This window comes from Notolepis coatsorum (genome assembly GCF_963971535.1).
Source record: "Notolepis coatsorum genome assembly, chromosome: 6".
NCBI classification, from domain to species: Eukaryota; Metazoa; Chordata; class Actinopteri; order Aulopiformes; family Paralepididae; genus Notolepis; species Notolepis coatsorum.
In genome coordinates, this window is record NC_140170.1 from 151,855,325 (window position 1) to 151,880,183 (window position 24,859).

At 44.9% G+C, this 24,859-nt stretch overlaps 1 protein-coding gene across 2 annotated transcripts in view; it reads right to left on the reverse strand.

Annotated features, from left to right (window-relative positions):
- Positions 1-24,859, reverse strand: part of LOC311230456 (store-operated calcium entry regulator STIMATE-like) — a 77,413-nt gene that overhangs the window by 3,866 nt on the left and 48,688 nt on the right. Inside the window, exons 8-9 of one of the 2 annotated variants that reach the window (XM_084316742.1) lie at positions 10,648-10,749; positions 636-759 (exon numbers count right to left, since the gene is read on the reverse strand). In XM_084316742.1, the coding sequence (XP_084172868.1) occupies positions 636-759; positions 10,648-10,749 (226 nt within the window). Of the gene's footprint in view, positions 1-635; positions 760-1,214; positions 1,295-10,647; positions 10,750-24,859 lie in introns of those variants that run through there. The other variant, XM_084316741.1, reaches the window with a different exon arrangement.

The following is a 24,859-nucleotide window of genomic DNA, read 5'->3' on the forward strand; positions in this document are numbered from 1 at the left end:
CAAACTCATGAACACTTGACTCTAACACACAGCTGAGATGTTACAGTCTGAGACGTTACAGTCTTGCTCAACTCATACAACGCAACTTGTCACCAACAACATTGATATAATGAATAAAGCTCGACCACATTTGTCAAATTTAAATATATAAGCCAAAATGTGATCAAAGTCAAGTGTTTTTGAATCATTCAATCAAAGACACATTTCTTGATTTCTTATGAGAGAGAGAGAGAGAGAGAGAGAGAGAGAGAGAGAGAGAGAGAGAGAGAGAGAGAGAGAGAGAGAGAGAGAGAGAGAGAGAGAGAGAGAGAGAGAGATTCATGGACTACTCTCGCTATAGAAGCAGTGGAACACAGTGATTGGCTAACGCACAACATGGTTGAATGGAGGCCAAACAACAGATACTGTTCTTAAGCAGTGCTTCCACATGACTTCACTGAATGCTTTCCTCTCCTGTCTAACTGTTTAAAAACACCAGCAACCGTCATAATACCCCCATCCCTTCTGGTGTGGCAACAAAGTTGAACTAATGTTTTACCAAGTGGGTGTATGAGAACTGAAGCTCTGTCAGGCATGGATTAAAATAGTGGAAAAACCTACGCAGAGGACACGGCGCTGAACACTCAGTTACTCACCACACTCCATCATGACCTCATAGGTCTTGCTCTTCACCTCGCCCTTCAGTCCCAGCTTACTGCGGGCCCCCTTCAGGTCCTCTTCCCTCATTGGTGGACGCTTCTTCTTCTTCACCTCGCCCGGCTGGGAGGACAGGAAGCAAACCAAGGAAATGGGCGGGAAAATAAAGGGTAGCATTTCAGGCCCTTTTTCAACTGCGTCAAGTTTGATGTAATAAACAAAACCCCAAACTACTTAGAACAGTTCTTAGAACAGACAATGTACAGGGTTTTCTCTACCTATTACGCTCTCAGGCAGCACACCTAAGTGTTTTTTTTCCCTTATCACATTCATAAAAATGTATATATTACATGTTATGACATGTATCTATATTGTCTTTGCATAAGGCATTTGAAAGAGTACCATCAGTACCTTTCTCAGTATGGTTTCTAAATGGATTTGAAAACAAAACAATGTTTGTCCCTAAAAGTGGACGTATGTATGAGTCTCCAACAGCCCATCGCTAAGCAACATCTGTCACGTTGCCAATGTTACCACCGAGCTAGTAAATCAGATAAAACAACCTGTCATGAACTCACCTGCGACATTGTGAGTAGAGTTGTTGCAGTAAGAGAGTCGGTCTTATCCGTGTGATAATGTGCTCTGTTGTTATTCTGGTCTGTTCCTCGCTGTCACAAGAAGCCAGACCATTATATACTCAGGCAAGACTCTCACACGGTGTCACCCCCCCCCCCCCCCCCCCCCCCCTTCTGTCTGTTGTCAGGGTGTATTATTAGGATGTGACGAGATAGTGCTGCTGGAATAAGGTCTTCCATGCTTCACGGTGGGCTTACAGAGCAACAGCTGATTGAACGCAGGACGTGGCACATTCCTGTCACATCAGAAGATGACTCATCACAGACATGTGGATGATGTGGTTGGCTTTGAGTTCATTGAATTTCCTATTTTTTGCGGCTACTGGCTACTGACAGTGGTTCGGGAGGTAGAGCAGTCGTCTGATAATCCGGAGGTACCCGGTAAAAATTCCCGCTCCTCCCGGGCAGTGTGTCGAAGTGTCCTTGAGCAAGACACTTAACCCCTAATTGCTCCCGATGAGCAGGTTGGCTCTGCCATCAATGTGTGAATGTGTGAGTGAATGGGTAAAATGTGAGGAACAAATTGTAAAGTGCTTTGGATAAAGACGATATATAAATGCACCATTTACTGGCTACTGTCATATTTTAAACTAGAATAGAATAGAATAGATCTTTATTTGTCATTGTTGGTACAACGAAATTTGTTAGGAACATCACCACTGGCATACAACATAAGATATAACATGTGCAAAATAATAATGTCAATAATAATAGTAATATAGTAATAAAGTATCAATGTCCCAATGTCCCAATATATAACATACCATCATTGTCCCAAGTGCATCTAGTGCTTGTGCAAATAAATTTATAAATATAAATATTTATATTTCAGTCCAGTGAGTTGATGGAAGGAGGGGGGGGGGGGGGGGGGGGGGGGCGTTGACTTGCAAAGGATGAAGTATTGTATAGTGCAGCAATGCAAGTCCGGTTCACAGTTATTGTTGTAATGTGGGAGTGGGAGTTATGTCACCGGGGGTGGGATGCGGGGGGGGCAAGTTGATGTTCGTCGTTGAGCAGCCTGACAGCCCGTGGGTAGAGGCTGTTGGTCAGTCTGCTGGTTCCGGACTGGATGGATCTGTACCTTCGACCAGAGGGCAGCAGTTGAAAGAGATGGTTTGCTGGGTGGTACTGGTCTAGTAAGATGTTATTTATACGCCGTAGGCAGCGGGAGGTAAAGACTGTGGAGATATCTGGGAGGCTAGCTCCAGTGATCCTCCTCACAGCCTATGGGTTGAATAATGAAAGATAATTGTAAGTGTGATACTGGGGTCATTTCAAAGACGGAATAAGTCCGGGAGTATATCCACAGTCATGATGGACTTCAAGTGTTGTGAAGTGACTGTGGCACGTAGCGGTACTGCAAGTAAAACTCACTCACCCTTAAAAGGCATCCAGACACCAAATGGTGAATTCACCTCTTGGTATAGTGGTCTGCGATGTCGCCCGCGGCGCAGGAGACCGGGGTTCGACTCCCACTCAGGGCATGTCAAATAAGACCGGTTTCACCATTACGGCCAGCAGAGAAGCTCTTGGTGATGCAGTTGGACCGTGGGCCGTGGCTTACCGGTTAACTCACCAACAGACCACAACACATCAGACTGCAGGGCAGCCGGTCAGGGCACCAGCACCCCCACAAGGAACTGTGACGTCACCTTTCCTCAGACTTCTGCTTCAACTTAGGTACATGCCACCTACAGCATGCAGTTCTCAGATGACTCCTCCATTGTCAGTTATATCACAGACGACAACGAGGAGGAGTACAGAGCCCTGGTGGAGAGCTTTGTACGGTGGAGCGACAGCGACCACCTTCAACTCAACAAGACCAAGGGGCTGGTGGTGGACTATCGGCCCCCGACTCCCATCACCATCTGAGGGGAGGAGGTGGAGATGGTGGAGACCTACAGGTTCCTGGGAGTACACTTACTGTAAACAATAAACTGGACTGGTCAGACAACACAGAGGCCCTCTACAGGAAGGGTTAAAGCGGGCTGTTCTTCCTGAGGAGATTCAGGTCCTTCAAGGTGTGCAATAGGCTGCTGCAGTCGTTTTATCTGAGAAGATAGCGAGAAAGAAGCTGGATGCTAATCCTACAGAACCCCTCCCACCCCCTCTATGAGGAGCTATCCTACAGAACCCCTCCCACCCCCTCTATGAGGAGCTATCGTACAGAACCTCTCCCACCCCCTCTATGAGGAGCTATCCTACAGAACCCCTCCCACCCCCTCTATGAGGAGCTATCCTACAGAACCCCTCCCACCCCCTCTATGAGGAGCTATCCTACAGAACCCCTCCCACCCCCTCTATGAGGAGCTATCCTACAGAACCCCTCCCACCCCCTTTATGAGGAGCTAGCTAACATGAGAAGCACATTCAGTGATTGACTCGCCAAGCTTTTAACTAATGAGTCCTGCAAAGACTCACATATCATTCACTCACTTATTCGTCTTCAACCATATTTGTATATGCACATTTATCATTGGTGCCCTTCCCCCCTCCTTGCTGCAGATATATAACTTGTTACCATCAACACTGCGCTCGCAGAGCCTCCAGCATCATCAAGGACACACGTCTGCTCTCCCTCCTGCCGTCTGAGAGGAGGCAAAGGAGTATCTGTGCCACACAGCAGGATGCTACACAGCTTCTCTCCACAGGAGTATCTGTGCCACACAGCAGGATGCTACACAGCTTCTCTCCACAGGAGTATCTGTGCCACACAGCAGGATGCTACACAGCTTCTCTCCACAGGAGTATCTGTGCCACACAGCAGGATGCTACACAGCTTCCATCCACAGGAGTATCTGTGCCACACAGCAGGATGCTACACAGCTTCCATCCACAGGAGTATCTGTGCCACACAGCAGGATGCTACACAGCTTCCATCCACAGGAGTATCTGTGCCACACAGCAGGATGCTACACAGCTTCTCTCCACAGGAGTATCTGTGCCACACAGCAGGATGCTACACAGCTTCTCTCCACAGGAGTATCTGTGCCACACAGCAGGATGCTACACAGCTTCTCTCCACAGGAGTATCTGTGCCACACAGCAGGATGCTACACAGCTTCTCTCCACAGGAGTATCTGTGCCACACAGCAGGATGCTACACAGCTTCCATCCACAAGCGGTCAGGATTATGAACAAACTATGTTTTTCGTACTGCTTCTTACTGGACTTTAAGATGTTTTAGATTGCATATTGTATATTATGCAGATACATTTTGGTTTCTATTTTAATCTTTCTTGTTGCACTGCTCTGGGCTGGGAGGAGGGACAGTATTTAATTTCTTTATGTATGGGCGTACACAAAGAAATTACAATAATCTAAATCTTATATTTATTGATACCAGGGTAGACAAAGACCTAGTATAGAGTACTGTATATTTGTACAGGATAGACTTAGGTTAGCTATATATATTTGTAGCTACCTGGGATTGGATACTCTATACCTTAGGATAGAGTCTGTATATTATACCAGTGGGCTGTACATACTCACATATTATTGATAGAGTATACAGTGTCCAGAGATCCAATATATTTTTTAAAATGTTTACTATATTTTTATTCTTACATTTTATTTAAAAAAAAGTATCATATTTTAGTCATACAAAGTTAAAACAGAACAAGATTAAAACAAGTTAAAACATGGTAAGACAAACAGAGCAAAACAAAACAGCCAGGGAGATACAGGTGATAGTTTAGTAGCAGTTGCAGGTGTCAGTATAAATGCCCATGATAGTATCCTTGAAGGCTGATTTGGAGATTAAATTGTCCAGATTTAAACCTTTTTAAGATGGTTCTGCCAGGTTTTCAAATTGTGGCAAACACAACGGACAAGTGGGAAATGGGCATTGTAACTGAGGGGTACAATTCCCTGACTGTATTGAGAGTATGGTATTATTAAACCACTACTTAGTTATGTACTTTAATTACTGGCCATACAGTACACGGTATATATGGTGAACACCCACACAAGAATACAGCTTAACAAAGAAAGTTATATTTAGAAGTATTTATTATTATAGCAACGATAGGTTACAGAATGAGAATTATTGAATTGCGCTTATATTGCGAAGAACACTTAAGTAGGTCAAGAGCGTAAGTCCATGAGCATATTAAGATGGGTATAATTAATACCACCTGTAGCATAAGAATTACATAAGGTACACTCGTAGTCAGCTGGAGATACTAAGGGGGTTCCCTCCGGTTGTAAGCCAGCAGGGGAGAGGAATGTTCGGGAGCAAAAGTCTGGATCAACGAGGAATCAATAAGCTCCAGCTACGGGAGGCGGTACATATACTCCCCTCGATCGGCAGACAAAAGCAGCAGCTATAATCCAGTATGCGTGACAGCATGGATGAAAGCCAGCCAGCCTCTTCCTAGAGACGGGCTCGAGTGATGCTCCTCACGGGTAGATCCCACACAGCAGTGGGGTAGACGGTTCTCTGCTCCAGCAGCCACAGTACCAAAAGCAATATAATCCAGCCGGAAAAGGCTCTGCATTCGCCGGTGTAGATTCTCCTGTGCACGGTACTTCACATTAACTAGGTCGAACTTGACGTTATTTCACTAAGCTCTGACACTTTTACTATCCTATTCGCACGCGGTTCTAAGTGCTCTATTTAGACGCAAGGTTGCTCACTTCACTTGGTCGTTGACTCATGGTGAAGGCTTTAACGTTAAGACGATACGTTACTTTGAACGAATGATGAACTGAATGAACTGAACGAACTGGACGAAGGTGCTGCTGTTTCCACCTGCGCCGTATTTATACGTAAGGTGAATTATCTAGTGCCAACCTCAGTTCTGTCTCGTATTACTGCGCAAACCTGGACATGTTGAGACAAGCCTTGGCGGTGGCTTTGAACTCGCCATTGGGGGTATGGTCGCTGGCGCCTAGGGGTCGCTGTCCAATAGGAGAACGAATATTATGGTCTGGCCTGTACCTAGGTAAAGGGATATTCCGTGTATATGTACAAAGAATATACAAGGGATATCAGACGATATACAAATATTATACAATATATCTCAAGTAATAAATATATATATTCGGTTTAATCTGACCCTTTGTAACAGGCATCAACCATTCTAGCATATTCGGCTGTAAAAATATGGATGATATGGAGGTCTATAGTTAGGATAAGAGGCAGTGAAGTCATCTTCCTCTATTTGTAAGTGTTTACTTGATCCTAGATAGTCATGTTGGAGTGTGTTGATGAGGCAGACCTGTGTTTGTAGTCGTATGACTCAGTGTATGTATTTGACCACTCACGCCTGCACTATGCAATGGGTCTATTTTAGAGCACATAACCATCAGAGCAGGAGAGAACCACACTTGAGGGAAAAAGGAGCCTATGGCTTAAATGAAGGCACCTGTTCTTAAATCTCTGCTCTGTGTCAAAGTGCTAACCCTGGTGGCAGAGCAGGGGTACTACACACAATCTACTGTCACCAACTCCTCCTTCAAGCTTTTGTTTACCCCTCCCCCTTGTAACAAGAGAGCATTCTTTATGCAGCCACGTGAACAAGTCGCACAGCTCCCTGGTGGTCTAGTGGTTAGGATTCGGCGCTCTCACCGCCGCGGCCCGGGTTCGATTCCCGGTCAGGGAACACAGTTTTGTTTATAAAATAATTCAAATAATTTTTACATTAGGCCTAACTCATGAAATAACAGACTTTAAGTCTCAAACTTGTAATAGTATAAATATAAACATACATTTTCATAACAAACGATGCTCAGAAAGACATTTTGTTTTCCATACTTTATTGTAAAAGCATAATGATATATAATGACCATCATCAGTCCATCATTTGTCAGTGATTTGAATCATCTAGTAGTTTTATTTTGCAAAGTATTAAAAGCCCTCTTTGACCTGCTTAAGCTGAGGGCCGTAACCATGTACTACCTCTTTAAAATCTTTTCCCCCATTAATCATGGACATAATAATTAATAATCATATCACCAGTTAACCGTTTATATCAACCTCCCTTTACTTTCAAAAGGAGCCAGTAAGTAAATATGTCACCAATTACAGTTTATATCAACCTCCCTTTACTTTCAAAAGGACATAATTGTAAATATGTCACCAGTTACAGTTTATATCAATCTCCCTTTACTTTCAAGAGGACCTGGTAATTAAATCACTCATATGGTACATACAAAGCTCGGGAAGAGGCTGGGCGACAGCAGTCCCATCCACTGTGTGTTTTGACGGGTGGGAGTTTGGGGAAATTGTTTGGAAGTCTTGTTGTGTGAAAAACCTACATCTTAAATCTCACAACCATGAGAGGAACACCCCCCTCGTTCTCCATCCCTTCCTACGTTCTTGTACATTCTAGGGCTGCCCGCCCCGACTCCAAGATGTTCCTAGTCGACTACTCGTGGCACGTTTATATTAATTTAATTATCTAAAAATATATTTTTGGGGCATCACATTTTTTTTAGTTCCAGGGCTGAGAAGGATTGTTATAAGTAACAACACAGCCTTTAAAGGTCCTGTGTCTTATAAATGGCCTTTTCCAGTGTTTAGCATTGTTTCCTAGCAATGGGGGTTTATATCAATGGGGTCTGTGTCTCTAATTCTCATTTTGACTCATCAGTCTCGTCTCGAGTTCACGAGATCCTCCCTCACTCAACTAAGCCATTCTGATTTGACTGTTTTGCTGACGTGAGTAAGGCACTGGTTGTAGTCACCGCCCACAATCAACAATTCGCTCAACAACAGAGCGAGTGGAATTACTTCCTCAAACAGGTTGACGTGGGCGGGTGCCGACAGAGACAGCAGAGAACGAGCGAGAGATAGAGGGAGAGAGGGACACAAGCATTTACACACAACCTCCAGCACCGCACTCGGGAGTGTGTGTAAATGTGTGTGCGCGCGGGGATGGAGCTTCTCCATTCGCATATCACTGTCAAAATATCATTGCGCGCGCCCGTATTCCGATCTGTGCAATAATATTCACAGGGGTATATATTGTCATTTGAAACAAGTTACCAATGCATTGTCCCGGTGGGATTATGCCCCCCCCCGCGGGGAAATTAATTAGTATCCCCCTCCTCTATCTCTCTCTCGGCCTGCCAGTGCAGACTGTGGGTGACTGTCACTCAAAGCGCTTATGGGCGGAGCCCAGCCCAAAACAGCTTGAAATCTTGGAGCGAAAAAATGCTGCTTTAGAGTACTTGATTAGAAATACAAAACAATGCATTTTTTTTTACAGATGTATTCCATAGACTCACAGGAATTGTTGTTAAAAAATTTAAGTTGCCCAAATAGTGAAAGGAATAGCAATGCATGTCCCCTTTAAAATATACATTATTACAAGTGCACGCATGAAGCAAGCCGCCTGTTAACGACACCTGCAGGAGCGGTAATGATTCTGAACGTGTCGGAACCAGCAGGACAGTATGTGGATGTGCCTCCAGAGAGAAAGTTAAACATGCAGTAAGCAGGTAATTTAGCTTCCTCAGTAGGGTTGGGCACCGAGAACCGGTTCCTAACTTCTGGTTCTGGAACCGGAAGTAACATATTTGCATTTCGATTCTTAATTTGACCTCATGTTGACACCACTGATGTTTGGTCATATACTAGGTTTTGACCTCATGTTGACACCATTGATGTTTGGTCGGCTATTAGGGGGCAGCCCTAGTGATTTCTCGATGCAAATTGATGTAAATAACCCACCAACATGGCAACCGGCGTCCGTAGGAACATGTAACTGTCTAACTTCCCGCCCACTTCCCAAGCTCTATAACCACACACACACATACACACATACACACACACACACGTTCCTCTCCACTTGTGGTGGGCAGTCACTCACAGTCTAGAGGTCTGTGCTTCGGTCACATTCTTAACATCAGAGGCTGGTGAATGCTGCTTCATGTGGGAAGATTTGGACCTCTGGCTGTACAGTCAAACACACGTTGGTCACGTTCCACGGAGGCACGTCATCGGGAACAGAGGGAAGCCAGAACAAAACGACAAACGTGAAAACATAAGAACCTGCGATACCTGTGGAGCTGGGTATAACAGGGAAGTGTGCAAGAAATGACGTTGGGGTGGGTTTGTTGGTTGTGAGGTCCTGTGTCTACTCCTCCTGTCTAGATGTGTGTGTGTGTGTGTGTGTGGGGGGGGGGCAAGGGGGGTGAATGCAGTAGGCTTTGTCACCGTTTTGACCCCAAAACTAACACCCAGCAAAGAATCCTTAAACTAACAATACAAATGGCAAAAGACAGATAAATAAATATAGAATGTGCACATGTCAGTAAAAGCATCTCAGACCAGCGCCTACAGGCAGACAACATTGGCTCAGCCGACATGTGTAGGGTCTTGCAGTGTTCTCAGTCAGTCACTCCACGGCACGGGTGGACGATGAGCAAGGAACACCACCAGGAAGAACGGTCTCCATTAAACCGTCATCGTCCTGGTCCTCAAGGATGGCAGTGGAGGAAACCCGGGCAACAACGATCTCGCACCGCGGTCCTAACGTGGTGGTCACGTGATCAGCATGACCGGCTACATAGAACATACATTACTGTATTAAAGGTTGTGTTGAGGTTTGGATAGGGTCAGGACCACGTCAACACAATGGCTCTCAAACATTCAGAAACATCACTCCTCTTGGTTAAAAGTGCACACGCACACACACACACACAGTACATGGACACACACACACACACAGTACATGGACACACACCACAGGCCATGACGACAAGCATACTCCAAGAAAACAAATGTAAGACATATTTCATATGAAATCTACATGAGGAATACAATCACTTTAGAGGCGTCAAGAGTATCAAATATATCAAAACGTCTGGATGCTGTTTGTATGATGGTCTGCTTCTGTTAAACCAAATGTTGAATCAACAGGACCTGCTGGGTCACAACCCCCCCCCCCCCCCCCCCCCACGTCCTTCCAGTATTAAACCAGTGTTAACAGCTGTCCCCATAATACTTGCATGAATTATTCACCATCACAACCTGTCCGTCGTACATGATGGGCTTTTAGACCGACACTGAGGGAGAAGCCATAGCAAATAATCCCCCAGCAGAGATCCACTGTAATGCAGTCCGCTGCGGGAGGAGAAAGCTTCCCAATGTCTTTATGTCCCAGTGCAGAGTCCTGTGAAGTCCACCACAAAAACAAGTTCCAAGGACTCCATCCTGTGTTCAGGTCCACCGTGCTCCTCTTCTTCCCCCAGAACATCCTTCTCTCAGACCAGATGTTTCAAGATAGCCAGGCTGACTCTCTGGAGTGAGAAGTCAAGCGGTGGGAAGCTGTGGAGATCGAGAGAGAGAGAGAGAGAGAGAGAGAGAGAGAGAGAGTGTGTGTGGGGCTGTAAGGTGGTGGCAGGCGGGGTCAGACCGGGGTCAAACAGGGATCCCCATGCGATGCTTCTTCTTTACCGTTTTACCCGTGAGTCGACGGACATCGTCCTCGTCCGAGTCGTCCATCTCATCGTCTGCCGAGAACAGAATCTGAGAGATAGAAGAGCGGGAGAGACACACAAAGAGAGGGAGAGAGAGAGAGAGACAGAGAGGATGCAGGGGGTCAAGGGTCATTCTCTTTCGGAACTACACCCATTTACCCAGTGGTTGGACAGATGCGAGTCACACATCTTGTAGTCTGCTCTCACACAAGCTACCTTCTGGCAAGTTATAAAACAGATTGTGTTGTTGACCAACTGTACAATGTGGGTGTGTGTCTGCACAGAGACAGGCCTCAATAGGACTCTGCACTCTGGGAAGAGACAGGCCTCAATATGCACTCTGGGAAGAGACAGGCCTCAACATGACTCTGACCGTTGGGAAGAGACAGGCCTCAATATGACTCTGCACTCTGGGAAGAGACAGGCCTCAATATGACTCTGTACTCTGGGAAGAGACAGGCCTCAATATGACTCTGCACTCTGGGAAGCGACAGGCCTCAATATGACTCTGACCTCTGGGAAGAGACAGGCCTCAATATGACTCTGACCTCTGGGAAGAGACAGGCCTCAATATGACTCTGACCTCTGGGAATTGGCATAACGACTAACATTGGGATGGGGAGAAAATCGGAGGAAAAAGGAGGGGGGGGGGGGGGGGGGATAATAATAATAAAAAAAAAAAAGTGAATTCACCTCTTGGTATAGTGGTCTGCGATGTCGCCCGCGGTGCGGGAGACCGGGGTTCGACTCCCACTCAGGGCATGTCAAATGAGACCGGTTTCACCGGCACACACATCTGTTCTGTCTGCTACTTTACATTTCTTGATAACCCTTTCGTAATGACACGGATCATTCTACAACATAATGACCACTTACAGTACGTAAAAATTAACACCCACAGTTGACATACTATGACTTGTATAAATGCAATACTCGCAGAAAACATCAAGGCAAATGCTCTAGACAGGAAGACAGCCCCCCCATCATGCAGATAATGATATGCCTGTGATACTAGCCTGTGATAATAGCCTGCAATACTAGCCTGTGATAATAGCTATGTTGGGCTATGTTGCACCACCATGCTTCTTGACACAGACCAGCAGACGGAACCAATGTTATTTATACATAGTGGCAATTTCTCTTAAAGTATCCGGAACCTTTTATTAAAAAAATTATAAAAAATGCTACTTAACACGTTACTTTTATTAAATGATCACATCACAGAGCTTTTAGAAAAGTGTGGAATAAAAGTATTGCTTTTCTCCCTCCAAAATTAATGAATGTATTATTTTAAAAATGTTGGCGGGTCCAAAATGAATGTTATGTTGCATGCATGTATCCCCTCCTTACTTCCCATTTCCCCATGTGGAATGCTGGAGCTTGAGTGCGACATCTAGTCGCTGAATGTTATCTATAGCACCTTTAACTCATTGACTGCCGGGAATTAGTCGGGCCCCGTTCTAGCACTGCCACGCTTTAAAAGATAGGAGTGCGTAGGGCTGGGCGATATGGCCAAAAACGTTATCACGATAAAATAAAATAATTTTTATATCACTCGATATCGATAATTATCGATATACATGAAATAATAATAATCAATATGACTCTGCACTCTGGGAAGAGACAGGCCTCAATATCACTCTGACCTCTGGGAAGAGACAGGCCTCAATATGACTCTGACCTCTGGGAAGAGACAGGCCTCAATATGACTCTGACCGTTGGGAGGAGACAGGCCTCAATATGACTCTGCAGTTTGGTTCAGATTTCTTGAATAGTTTTCCTGATAAGGAGTGAATAATCCTGATAATGAGTAAAGCGAGACTCATCAGGATACGCTGAGCCTCTCTTTAGGATACGTTGACCCTTTATAACACCACTGTACTTTTCAGCTTTTCTAACCATTCACAAAAACTGAAATACTATGATTTTCTCAATAACATAAATCCGACATTTAAAAACATTCAATTCAGACATAAACATCTGCAAATAAGAGGGTGGGTGTTGAGGTTGAGTTTGGGTACAATATGCCATATCTACGGTAGGATCAACGGTCATATTGAAGTCACCTCCCAAGATCAACGTATAATTATCAAACCTCAATAACTATTAACACAGGTTTGCTGCCTCCTAACATCATTCCTATGCTTCCTAAACATCCTTCATATGCTTCCCATCAGCCTTCCTGTGTGGGTGTTAAATGGTTTGCAATGTAAGTGGTTAATATGTTGTAGGATGATCCATCATCATCATCAAACCTTTATTTCAACAAAAAAAACTACAATGTTTTTTTCAACTGCGTTGAAAATCATGGCCCTAAACTGACCACAGGACAGCAGAGAACCGATCTTCAGCTTAAGCAGTTGCGGTCATACGGGACCTCCCACCCTTAGTCCTTCTTCCCAGCAGCTTCACAGTCAGAGGACAGATCCTCAAGCAGGACAAGTGAGAGGCTAACCTCAAATCCAAGAGAGTGTGTCATTTATTTGCCTAAAGAGAAGAAACGTCAATGTAATTTTTATGGGTAACTCAAGTACAGCTTTTTATGAGTGGTTTAATGACATGATGTCAACTCAAGAGTTACTCGCTTGTTTGTTGGTGCTGAGAGAGCTGCTTATATTGAAGTATCAGCCTTGGACAGAGAGGAGGGTTCTGATCATATTCTAAAAATACTTAAGGAGTATTTCTATGGACAGCCCCGGTCACTCACCAGGTTGCAGATCTTTCTTTCTTAGATAGAACCTCCATCTTGCAATATTGCAATATTCTCGTTATAATCGAACAATTTCTCTGCCCCCCCTAGAATATTTTTCAGGGGAAACACTGTATTATATATTCATAGAACCATATATCACATACAAAGATACGCTGGCCGGTGTAACGGAGGTCCGTGAGTATATCCAGTCACGATGGACTTCATGTGTTGTGAAGTGACTGTGGCACGTAGCGGTACTGCAAGTAAACTCACTCCCCTTAAAAGGCATCCAGACCCATTACTTAGAAGTGAATTCACCTCTTGGTATAGTGGTCTGCGATGTCGCCCGCGGTGCGGGAGACCAGGGTTTCGACTCCCACTCAGGGCATGTCAAATGAGACCGGTTTCAGAGGCATCAAAATAGTTTAAAATTATTTTCTCTCTCTCTGTATAGCTGCATACTTCAATCAATTCGGTCAACTTTGCCATCAAACTCTCACCTCGCACAGCTTTTTTTGTAATGTTTTTCTGTGTCCATGTGAGCTTTGAGACCGCCAGCACCTTTATTAGACACAGAAACATATGGTCAAGCTTTGCACGCGTTGCACTCCGCTTCCAATTACCGGTAGTCTCGACCGGGATGGTAAATTGGGAATTTTCTCTGCAGTTCATCTGTAATGTACATTTTCGCTTTGGCATTGTGAGCAGAATCAATGCTGGTCGGATCTGTCCGCTTCCTCATCTGTTGTGTGTGTGTCTGTGTGAGCGCAGTAGCGACGCCCACAAAGCACTGAAAGCGGGCTTCTCTGGGTAACGTCACACGCAACAGGGTACCGTAGTATTCGGTGCAACGCGCCAGTCAATTTAACTACATGCATATTTTACACAAACGTTTCTGTGCGTGACAGATTTCAGATGTGCGCGGGAGCGTTTTGCCATGTGCGCGCGCGTACGTTAGAGGGAACATTGGAGCCGTCGCGTGTCGAGCCAACCCTTTGAGAAGCTTTGTGGTTAACGTTATGTTAGCGTAAACTAACTAAGCTAAGCTAACCCTGATCAGAGCCATAGAGAACAGCAGAGTGGGCATTCTGGCAAACTACCTCCAGAAGTGGCATCTTCAGCTCAGCATAGGCAAAACAGTGTCTGCAGCTTACCACCTCTTTAATTGGGAAGCAAGGAGAAAACTGGATGTGCATGTGGGCAACCACCGCCTGGAGTTCCAGCAAGCCCCCAAGTACCTCAGCGTACGCTTGGATCGGACACTCTCCTACAAGCAACACCTAGATGAAGTGAAGGCCAAGACAACAGCAAGGGTCTCGCTCATCCGCCGCCTAGCAGGTTCTACTTGGGGAGCTTCCCCCCAGACCCTGCGCATATCCACACAAGCCCTGGTCCTGCCCGTAGCAGAATACTGCACCCCTGTCTGGAGCAGAAGTCCCCACGTCAACAAGGTAGATACTGTCATCAACAGCGCCCTCCGGACAGTAACTGGTTGCCTGAAACCCACCCCTGTGTCCTACCTGCCAGTCCTAGCTGGATGAATGAATGAATGAAAACTTTATTTAACAGATTGCAGAATGGGTACAATACAGTACGGCTCAATACATACAATTGTTAAGGGGATGCAGACCTGAGAAAGACGTTTGTCTTGTTTCCATCAGGGTCCCCCATTTTCATTTCATATAGACATTTATGACATACACAACATACATGACATTTATGGCATAGGGACATATAGGTATTTAGTACTGATACATTTGTGACATAAACGGTATTGGAATTGCCCCAGCCAGTCTCCGACGTGATGCGGCTACCCTCACCCTGGCAAGAAAAGCCCAGAAGTACGACTGGCACATCCTGCACAACGCCACAACAACACCGGCACCACCAGGCAGGCTAAACTCTCGCCATCCCTACAACAAGGCAGCACAAGAAATGCTACAGTCTATATCTGAGGACTTGTCCAGAGACGCCTGGCTGGCAGCATCCTGGAAACGATCATGGGAGTCGGCTGGGCCCTCCCGTATCCAGCGATACATCCAGGACCCAGGAGGTGGTGTAAAAGGAGACGATTTGCCACGTCATCTATGGACCTCGCTGAACCGTCTACGCACTGGAGTTGGGCGTTTCAAGTCTTCCATGAAGAAGTGGGGCCTCACGGACAGTGCGGCATGCAAGTGTGGCGAGCCTGAACAGACTGCCGAGCATATAATCACCGGCTGCGCCCTCTACAGCCCGCCCTCAGAAGCTGGTCTTTTCGACGTAAGACCAGAGACGAGGGCGTGGCTGCAGGACACGGAGTTGGCCATCTGATGATACACGATAGAAGAAGAAGCAGAGTGGGGACTGGGGAAGGGGGGGGCATTCCCCCTTTCTGTGTGTGTGTGTGCATTTGGAAAGACCAGATGAATTCAAGAGTATATTATATTTATAGTAAATTTACTGAGGATGGACAGATAATGTTGATATTTAAACATAAAAAATACAATACATAATGAATGTATTCATGATCATCATGCAACATAAAACAATTTATAGGAACGGTTTGGGAGAGGAAGGGGTTTTAAGTTGCGTGTTGTGAGTTCCAAAATGTTTTACTTAAAGTTTAAAGCTCAATATATCAAAACGTGGCACTTTACAGTGAACAGGAGCTCTATTAGTATTAAAACAATAGATTGTTTTTCATTTAAATGTCTGGAAAAGCTCAAAAATAAAAATGTCAAATGATATTTCCGTTGCCTTTTTTGAGTTGATCTAAATGTTACTGATTGTGTTAAATGGGCATATAATATAGTCTCATATCGATCGCAGGCACCTGAATCTAATCGTATCGTGGCAGACTTTGTGATATCTGCAAATATCGTATCGTTGTCCAAAGAATCTATATCGTATCGTGATGAAACTGGTGATTCCCACCCCTATTATCAGCCCGATCGGTATAAAAGCATTGCACGATCAAGCTAAAATGTACGTCAGATAGTCCTTACCTGTGATCGGGAGTATTCCAAAAATAATATTCCAATTGTTTGATCGCCATCTGGTACATCCGATGTCCATTTGATCCACGACATAACCCACCACAACATATGGATCGGGGATATTTGATGTGCTTCAATGCAACCGGGAGAACCGCTAGACTGGCCCAACAAAGAAAAGTGAGCCCGGTGACATTTGACCATTGCACAGACCAAGATACAAGATTTCAAAGGGTGCACAATACCGCCGTCTAGATGGATGCGGCCGGTATTGCACTTTGGCGATCTCAGACTCATTCCCTATGGTAACACCAAGGTCCCTGGATGAATAATGAATACAAATATCGAAAAAATGGGCGGTTAGGTGGCCGAGCGGAGATTGCGTTCGTCACCAACCCCGGAGCTGTGAGCTGGATTCGCCTGTTCGAATCCAGCTCACATCTCCGGGGTTGTCACCAGCTTGGCTGGCCGTCTGCACTAATACAATTGGCTGTATTAGAGGGTGGGAGAAGCTGGCGGGGTGGGTCCGGGTCGTTGTAAACAGCGACTCCTACAGTTCGGTCGGGGCGCCTGCTAAGCGCGGATAGGACTTGAGGGGGATAGTGTGGTCCTCCCACACGCTACGCCCTCTCGATGAGAATCCGCGCTGCCAGGTGAAAAGAAGCGGTGATTGGCTGGACGTGTGTCGGAGGAAGCACGTGGTAGCCTCCACTCTCCCAGATGATCTGACTGTGGGGGGTAAGTGCGCAGCGACCAGGAAGGGACTGGGAATTGGCATACGACTAACATTGGGATGGGAGAAAATCGGAGGAAAATGGAGGGGGGAAAAGATCAATAAAAAAAAATATATATATATCGAAAAAAAAGGAAAAACGATCAAATAACGAGTATACTCGTTGTTGGCGTTCAAGCATCGGCTCCCAATAACGAGTAAACTCATTGTTGGCGGGGAATGAGTTAATATCCAATCTTCTCGGTTATGAACTTTAGTCAGAGTTTAACATATTTAAAAATTCAGACCGTAGTCATCTATTGAGTCTTGATACAACATTAACTAGTCTGGCCCAAATGCCATTATATGTTTCTTAACCCTTTCACTAACGCACTACCAAACAGTTAACCCTTTCACTGCCACACAACATCAGGTTAACCCTTTCACTGCCACACTACAGAAGGTTAACCCTTTACTATCCGTCGGTAGTGTGATAGTAAAGGGTTAACCTTCTGTAGTGTGGCAGTGAAAGGGTTAAAAACACTGGTTCAAAACAAGTTAAATGATGATGTTTCTTAATTACGGGCCATTCACTGCTAAATATGTCCAACATATTTTCTTATCTGCTCCATCCTACAAAATTGGGATATACTATGCTGATAAAAATGTATTGTGTAGTTTGTGGATTATTATTACAAATATTATTTGTTGCTTGAGGAAGGAAAAACAAAGCATTTGAAAGCTGAATCAACATTCAGACCCTAATAGCTTGATGAGCGCGCTCCTCTCCAAAAGTTGAACTAGTTTCAACTTTAGGCGCTGGGAGCGCTCCGCCCAAAAACGCTGGCCGCCAAGAGCGCTAAAACGCGAGGCGCGGCGCTGGGAAAAGGAGCGCGCCTGTCGCGTCTGTAGCATAGAAATGAATGACAGAAAGGAGCTGACAACTCATAAAACGTCCCCGGTCGACACAGGCCCTTAAACAAACTTTTCATGCGTTTCCACTGAGGTAATGATAAGTAGGGGGAAACTGGTTCCCCCTGTAGGCAGTCCACAGTACTACACCCAGATGTAAATCAAGCATGATTGATTGATTGAAAAGTTTATTAACAGATTGCAGAATGGGTACAGTACAGTACATCTCAATACATACAATTGTTAAGGGGATGCAGACCAGAGAAAGACTTTAGTCTTGTTTCCACCAGGGTCCCCCATTTTCAATTCATCATAACATATATGACATACATGACATACAGATAGACAGTACTGCTACATCTATACATTTATGACATATCAGATTTGCAAATACAGTACTGTTTGTGATACAAAAGTGTCCAGAAAAGGAGTGTATATACATTTGGCGTAGAAACTGTACATTGGAGGAGGTTGGTGGGGTGGGGTTGGGTGGGTTGGGTGAGGGCTGTACATTGGAGGTGGGGGGGGGGGGGGGGGGGGGGGGTTGGGTAGGGGACACATACACATTTTACACTGTACATTGGAATGTTGACAAAGCCTTACTTGGTCATTTACTGTACAACTAGGTTAGGACATTTGTAGGGGCCAGTTTCGAATTGCAGTCTCACGTAGGTGTTTTTTGAGAGTGTTTTTGAAGGTGGGTAGTGATTCACATTCCTTTACAGCTTTAGGCAGGGCGTTCCACATTGATGTGGCATAATTGCGAAACGTGTTTAGTCCCTTGTTTGAGCCGAATCTGGGTTTTACATGATTTGTGGAGCTCCCTCTGGTGTTGTGATCGTGGTATTCACTGACCTTTGGGAAGTATTTTGACATGTACATGGGTACCTTGGTCGCGTAGTGTATCTTGTAGACCAGGCCCATTGCAAGTTGCTGTACTCTGTCGTCTACTCTAAGCCATCCTAGGTTGTCAAAGTGGGCAGGGGTGAGGTGGGTTCTAGGAGTCAGGTCAAGTAGTAGTCTGACTAGCTTGTTTTGAGATGTTTGTAATTTGTTTTTTAGTGCCTTTGAGGTGCTTTGGTACCATGAGGTGCAAGCATAGTCGTAGTACCCTTGAATGAGTGCTCCTGCTAGAGTCTTCAGGGTATTCTTGTTTACCAGAGAGGAGATCCGGTACAAGAATCGCGTTCGTTGGTTGACTTTTTTTATTACATTGGATGCCATTTTGTCACAGGAAAGATTAGCCTCTAGGATGGAACCCAGGTAGGTAATTTCATCTTTCCTTGTGACAATATTGTCACCCACTGTAACCGAGAAGCCGTCAGTCTTGCTGAGTTTGTTATTTGAACCGAAGAGAATGGACTCTGTTTTGCCCATGTGTAATGATAGTTTGTTGTCGGCGAGCCATATGCAGATTTTGCCTAGTTCCGAGCTGAGGGCTTTTTCAACCTGTAACTTGTTCTTGTCAGAGACCAGCAGGGCTGAGTCGTCCGCAAACAGGAACAAGTTGCAGTCACAAGCTGACGACATGTCATTTGCATAAATTAGGAATAGTAGCGGTCCTAGTATGCTTCCTTGTGGAACACCACAGCTCACTGTGAGGGGGGGGGATAGGGTACCGTTTACTTCCACCATCTGTTCCCTCCCCTCCAGGTAGGATTGTATCCAGCTCACTGATAAACTATCAAAACCAATTGCTTTTAGCTTGTCAATCAGAATGGTGTGATTGACAGTGTCGAAGGCCTTTTGTAGGTCCAGCATGACCATGCCGCAGTATTTGCCCGCGTCCACCTCTTGTTTGATGTGGTCGTTCAAGTAGAGAAGGCATGTGTCAGTGGAGTGGGATGTTCTGAAGCCAGATTGGAATTCGTAGATTAGATTTTTTTCCGCGAGGTATTTTTCGATCTGTTCGTATACTATTTTTTCTATGACTTTCGAGATGGATGTAAGGATAGAAACAGGGCGGTAGTTACCCGGGTCTAATTTGCTGCCCTTTTTGTGCAGGGGTGTTACTCTCGCAATTTTGAAGTCCTTGGGGACGTGTCCCTGTTTTATGGAGAGGTTTATTATGTGTGTGATGACTGGGGTGATGGCTGCTGCTGAGTCTCTGAGGAATTTGGAGGGGATGTTGTCATGGCCAGTGGCCTTGTTTGGTTGGAGGGCGCTCAGTTTTTTGAGTACCTCATCTGTAGTTACTATTTCCAGTCTGAAGTCGTCTTTGTGGACGCCTAGGTTCATGTAGTATGCTACTATGTGTTCTACCCCATACTGCCCTGAGTGGGAGGGTAGTTTGTTTACCAGTGTTGTGGCTATGTTTGTGAAGAAAGTGTTTAAGTAATTGGCTACATCCAGCTTGTCTGTGATGAGCGTGTTGTCCGTCTTTATGTTTATGTTTGAGAACCTGGTTTTGAGTTTTTTACTGCAGCCTAGTTGATTGTTGAGTAATTTCCAAAGTTCACGTGGTTTATTTTTGTTTTCCTCGGTTTTGTCATTGATGAAATTTTTTTTTGCAGTTTTGATCATGGAGTTTACGTCATTTCTTAGTCTGTTTCTTTCTAGTTTGAGTTCAGTCACGTGGTCATGTCGTGAGATGCTTCCACCTGCAGAACCACGTCTCCAGCAGGCTGAGGACAGCCGCAGGCTGAGGATACCGCAGGCTGAGGACGCTCGCTTCCATTGGCTGATTTGGGTCACGTGACCGTCCCACCCAATGGCTGAATTGGAGTGTTGCACTGCGGGCATTGGCTGATTTGGGTCACGTGATTTGGAGCGGCGGAAAGGAACCAAAAAATAATAATAATAAACACTGAACAGACGTAGACAAAATGGGGGCATCTTTGGACACCCCTGCGGCTTGTCCTTTGTGTAGTTATGCATATCGGGACCCGATCACGTTGAAGTGCAAGCATCGTTTCTGCAAGTTTCTGGAGTGACTTCGCGACCGGTCCGTTTTATTGTCCCGAGTGGCGGTGCAACACCTCGTACAAGATTGATTGATTGATTGATTGATTGAAAAGTTTATTAACAGATTGCAGAATGGGTACAGTACAGTACAGCTCAATACATACAATTGTTAAGAGGATGCAGACCTGAGAAAGACTGATGAATGAATTGAAAATGGGGGACCCTGTAAACAAGACGAAAGTATTTCTCTGGGCTGCATCCCCTTAACAATTGTGTATTGAGCTGTACTGTACTGTACCCATTGATTGATTGATTGAAAAGTTTATTAACAGATTGCAGAATGGGTACAGTACAAGTACAGTACAGCTCAACAATACACAGACCAGAGAAAGACTTTCGTCTTGTTTACATCAGGGTCCCCCATTTTCAATTCATCATAACATGACATACACGACATACAGATAGACAGTACTGCTACATCTATACATTTATGACATACCAGATTTGCAAATACAGATTTGCAAATACAGATTTGTACAGTTCCCTCCCCCTTGTATATATTTACTGTATGTCACAAATGTAACAGTACTGCATGGTCTGCATCCCCTTAACAATTGTGTGTATTGCGCTGTACTGCATTCTGCAATCTGTTAATAAAGTTTTCAATCAATCAATCAATCAATCCGGGCCTGTGACGTCACTGTACCCATTCTGCAATCTGTTAATAAAGTTTTCAATCAATCAATCAATCAATCCGGGCCTGTGACGTCACTGTACCCATTCTGCAATCTGTTAATAAAGTTTTCAATCAATCAATTAATCAATCAATCAATCAATCAATCCGGGCCTGTGACGTCACTGTACCCATTCTGCAATCTGTTAATAAAGTTTTCAATCAATCAATCAATCAATCAATCAATCAATCAATCAATCAATCGGTCACTGTACCCATTCTACAATCTGTTAATAAAGTTATCTATCAATCAATCAATCAATCAATCCGGGCCTGTGACGTCACTGTACCCATTCTGCAATCTGTTAATAAAGTTTTCAATCAATCAATCAATCAATCAATCAATCAATCATTCCAGGCCTGTGACGTCACTGTACCCATTCTGCAATCTGTTAATAAAGTTTTCAATCAATCAATCAATCAATCAATCAATCAATCCGGGCCTGTGACGTCACTGTACCCATTCTGCAATCTGTTAATAAAGTTTTCAATCAATCAATCAGGGCCTGTGGCGGTCACGTGTACCCATTCTGCAATCTGTTAATAAAGTTTTCAATCAATCAATCAATCAATCCCGCAGTGCAACGTGACCCAAATCAGCCAATGCCCGCAGTGCAACACTCCAATTCAGCCATTGGGTGGGACGGTCACGTGACCCAAATCAGCCAATGGAAGCGAGCGTCCTCAGCCTGCGGTATCCTCAGCCTGCTGGAGACGTGGTTCTGCAGGTGGATAGTATTGCATGTCGTTGCCTCAGTCCACATGTGCCCCAGATTCCAGGCATCAGGCACCAGCAACAGAGACACACCTCCCTGGTGGTCTAGTGGTTAGGATTCGGCGCTCTCACCGCCGCGGCCCGGGTTCGATTCCCGGTCAGGGAACTCATTTATAGTCAATTTAGTTGAATACTGCATTTGACAATTTGGACCCATCTTCTATCAATATCCACATTAGTTCTCCACTTTACGGCAAATAAACAAGTAGACTTTAAGGTGCAGCTGCCAGTTTAACGGTCACAGTTTTCCTTTCAAATGCTAGAAACAACTATCATGAACAATTATTTTAAACTAAGGGATGGCTAAATGGTTTAGTATTTTATTCTCACAACCTACTGTTGGAGACACTCCCTACATTGTTATTAAACTGTTTAGCATACTAACTACCACAGGCTGCTATCCTCTGATTAGGTTTTGATAAAACGTTGTAATGTTTTTTATAGCGTGTGCACTGAAACATTTATTAATTACATTTTTATCTATATATTAAATGCACTAAAACTAAAACCTGTGATATTATTTCTAGTTCATTCCATTACCTTTTGCATTTAGCATCTTGAATGGCTGACTTGAAATAATTGTTTACATTCAAGCTCCAGTCACAGCACAGCCCCTAATCTAAAAATAGACGCACAATCACCAGTTCGTCACGCAAAGAGAGTGACCAGAAAAAGATCTACGAGCCAGCCAGGAGTCGAACCTAGAATCTTCTGATCCGTAGTCAGACGCGTTATCCATTGCGCCACTGGCCCGCTGAGCATCGCTGGGAAACACTGAAACACACACATGTGCTCTCGGTCCTAGGAGACATGCCGCCCCTCCCCCTTCATGTGCTCAGTCTAGGAGACATGCCGCCCCTCCCCCCTCTGCTGTCAACACCTCCTCCCAGAGGAGGTGGCTTGAAAGTCTACATTGCTATGACCATATACAGAATGATTTTTTATTTATTTTTTAACAATTGGTGACAATAGAATCACGTAAAAATAACTTCAGAATTCAGAAAACTGCAAAGTAATTTCATGGAAGGTTTGGGTGAGAGTCTGTTTAAGATAAGATATTCCTTTATTGATCCCCTTGGGGAAATTCAGAACTGCTTACTTGTTTCACAAGTAAGATAAAAGTAACTAAAATGTTCTGAACTCAAACACTGTGGGGAAGCAGTGGAGACACCAGAGACACAGCGGCAGTGGAGACACCAGAGACGCAGTGGAGACACCAGAGACGCAGTGGAGACACCAGAGACGCAGTGGAGACACCAGAGACACAGCGGCAGTGGAGACACCAGAGACACAGCGGCAGTGGAGACACCAGAGACGCAGTGGAGACACCAGAGACGCAGTGGAGACACCAGAGACACAATGGCAGTGGAGACACCAGAGACGCAGTGGAGACACCAGAGACGCAGTGGAGACACCAGAGACGCAGTGGAGACACCAGAGACACAGCGGCAGTGGAGACACCAGAGACACAGTGGAGACACCAGAGACACAGCAGCAGTGGAGACACCAGAGACACAATGGAGACACCAGAGACACAGCAGCAGTGGAGACACCAGAGACACAGTGGAGACACCAGAGACACAGTGGAGACACCAGAGACACAGCGGAGACACCAGAGACACAGCGGAGACACCAGAGACACAGTGGAGACACCAGAGACACAGTGGAGACACCAGAGACACAGTGGCAAAAACACATTTCCCCCCTTTCCCAGAGTGCTATCTATCCATTCAATAATTTCGGTGTGAATTGTCAAGTTTTTGGAGAGATCTGACTCCACTCCAATACAATGGGGCTGAATGGCAAACTCTTTCCAGGAATCATGAGTTACTGAAGCTAATAGACATACCTTGTTGTGAACAATTTTCATGTAGGAACTATTTTCTACCAAACAACACCCCCATAATAATGAATCAATGGCAGGGTAAGCTCAAGACTAGAAAAACTATACGAGCCAGCCAGGAGTCGAACCTAGAATCTTCTGATCCGTAGTCAGACGCGTTATCCATTGCGCCACTGGCCCGCAGTGTTCAGAAAAACCACTGAAAGCCACACAGCCACATACCTAAGCAAACAGCACTTCCTCTACAGCTGCAGCACTGGATAGAGCAGGGGCTTAGACCAACTGTTACAGCTAGCATGAAATCATATACAAGGCCATTCTGTTGAAGTTATCAAGGGAATACAACAAGAGTCTGGTTAAACTTAGACTTGAATGAACATGTTCACACACACTACAGGCAGGCAGCTGTCGGTTTATTTGTGACCAGCAAGACAGCATTCCAGAAGTTTACGAACAGAATGTTTATTGATGTGGAAAAAGTTAGGACACTTTGCAAAATGTATCACCCATGGCCACCATAGATTATTATGGGGGTAGAAAATCGTTTTTAAACTGTAAAACTGTTCACAACAAGGTCTGTGGATTATCTTGATAACTGTGTCATGATTTCTGG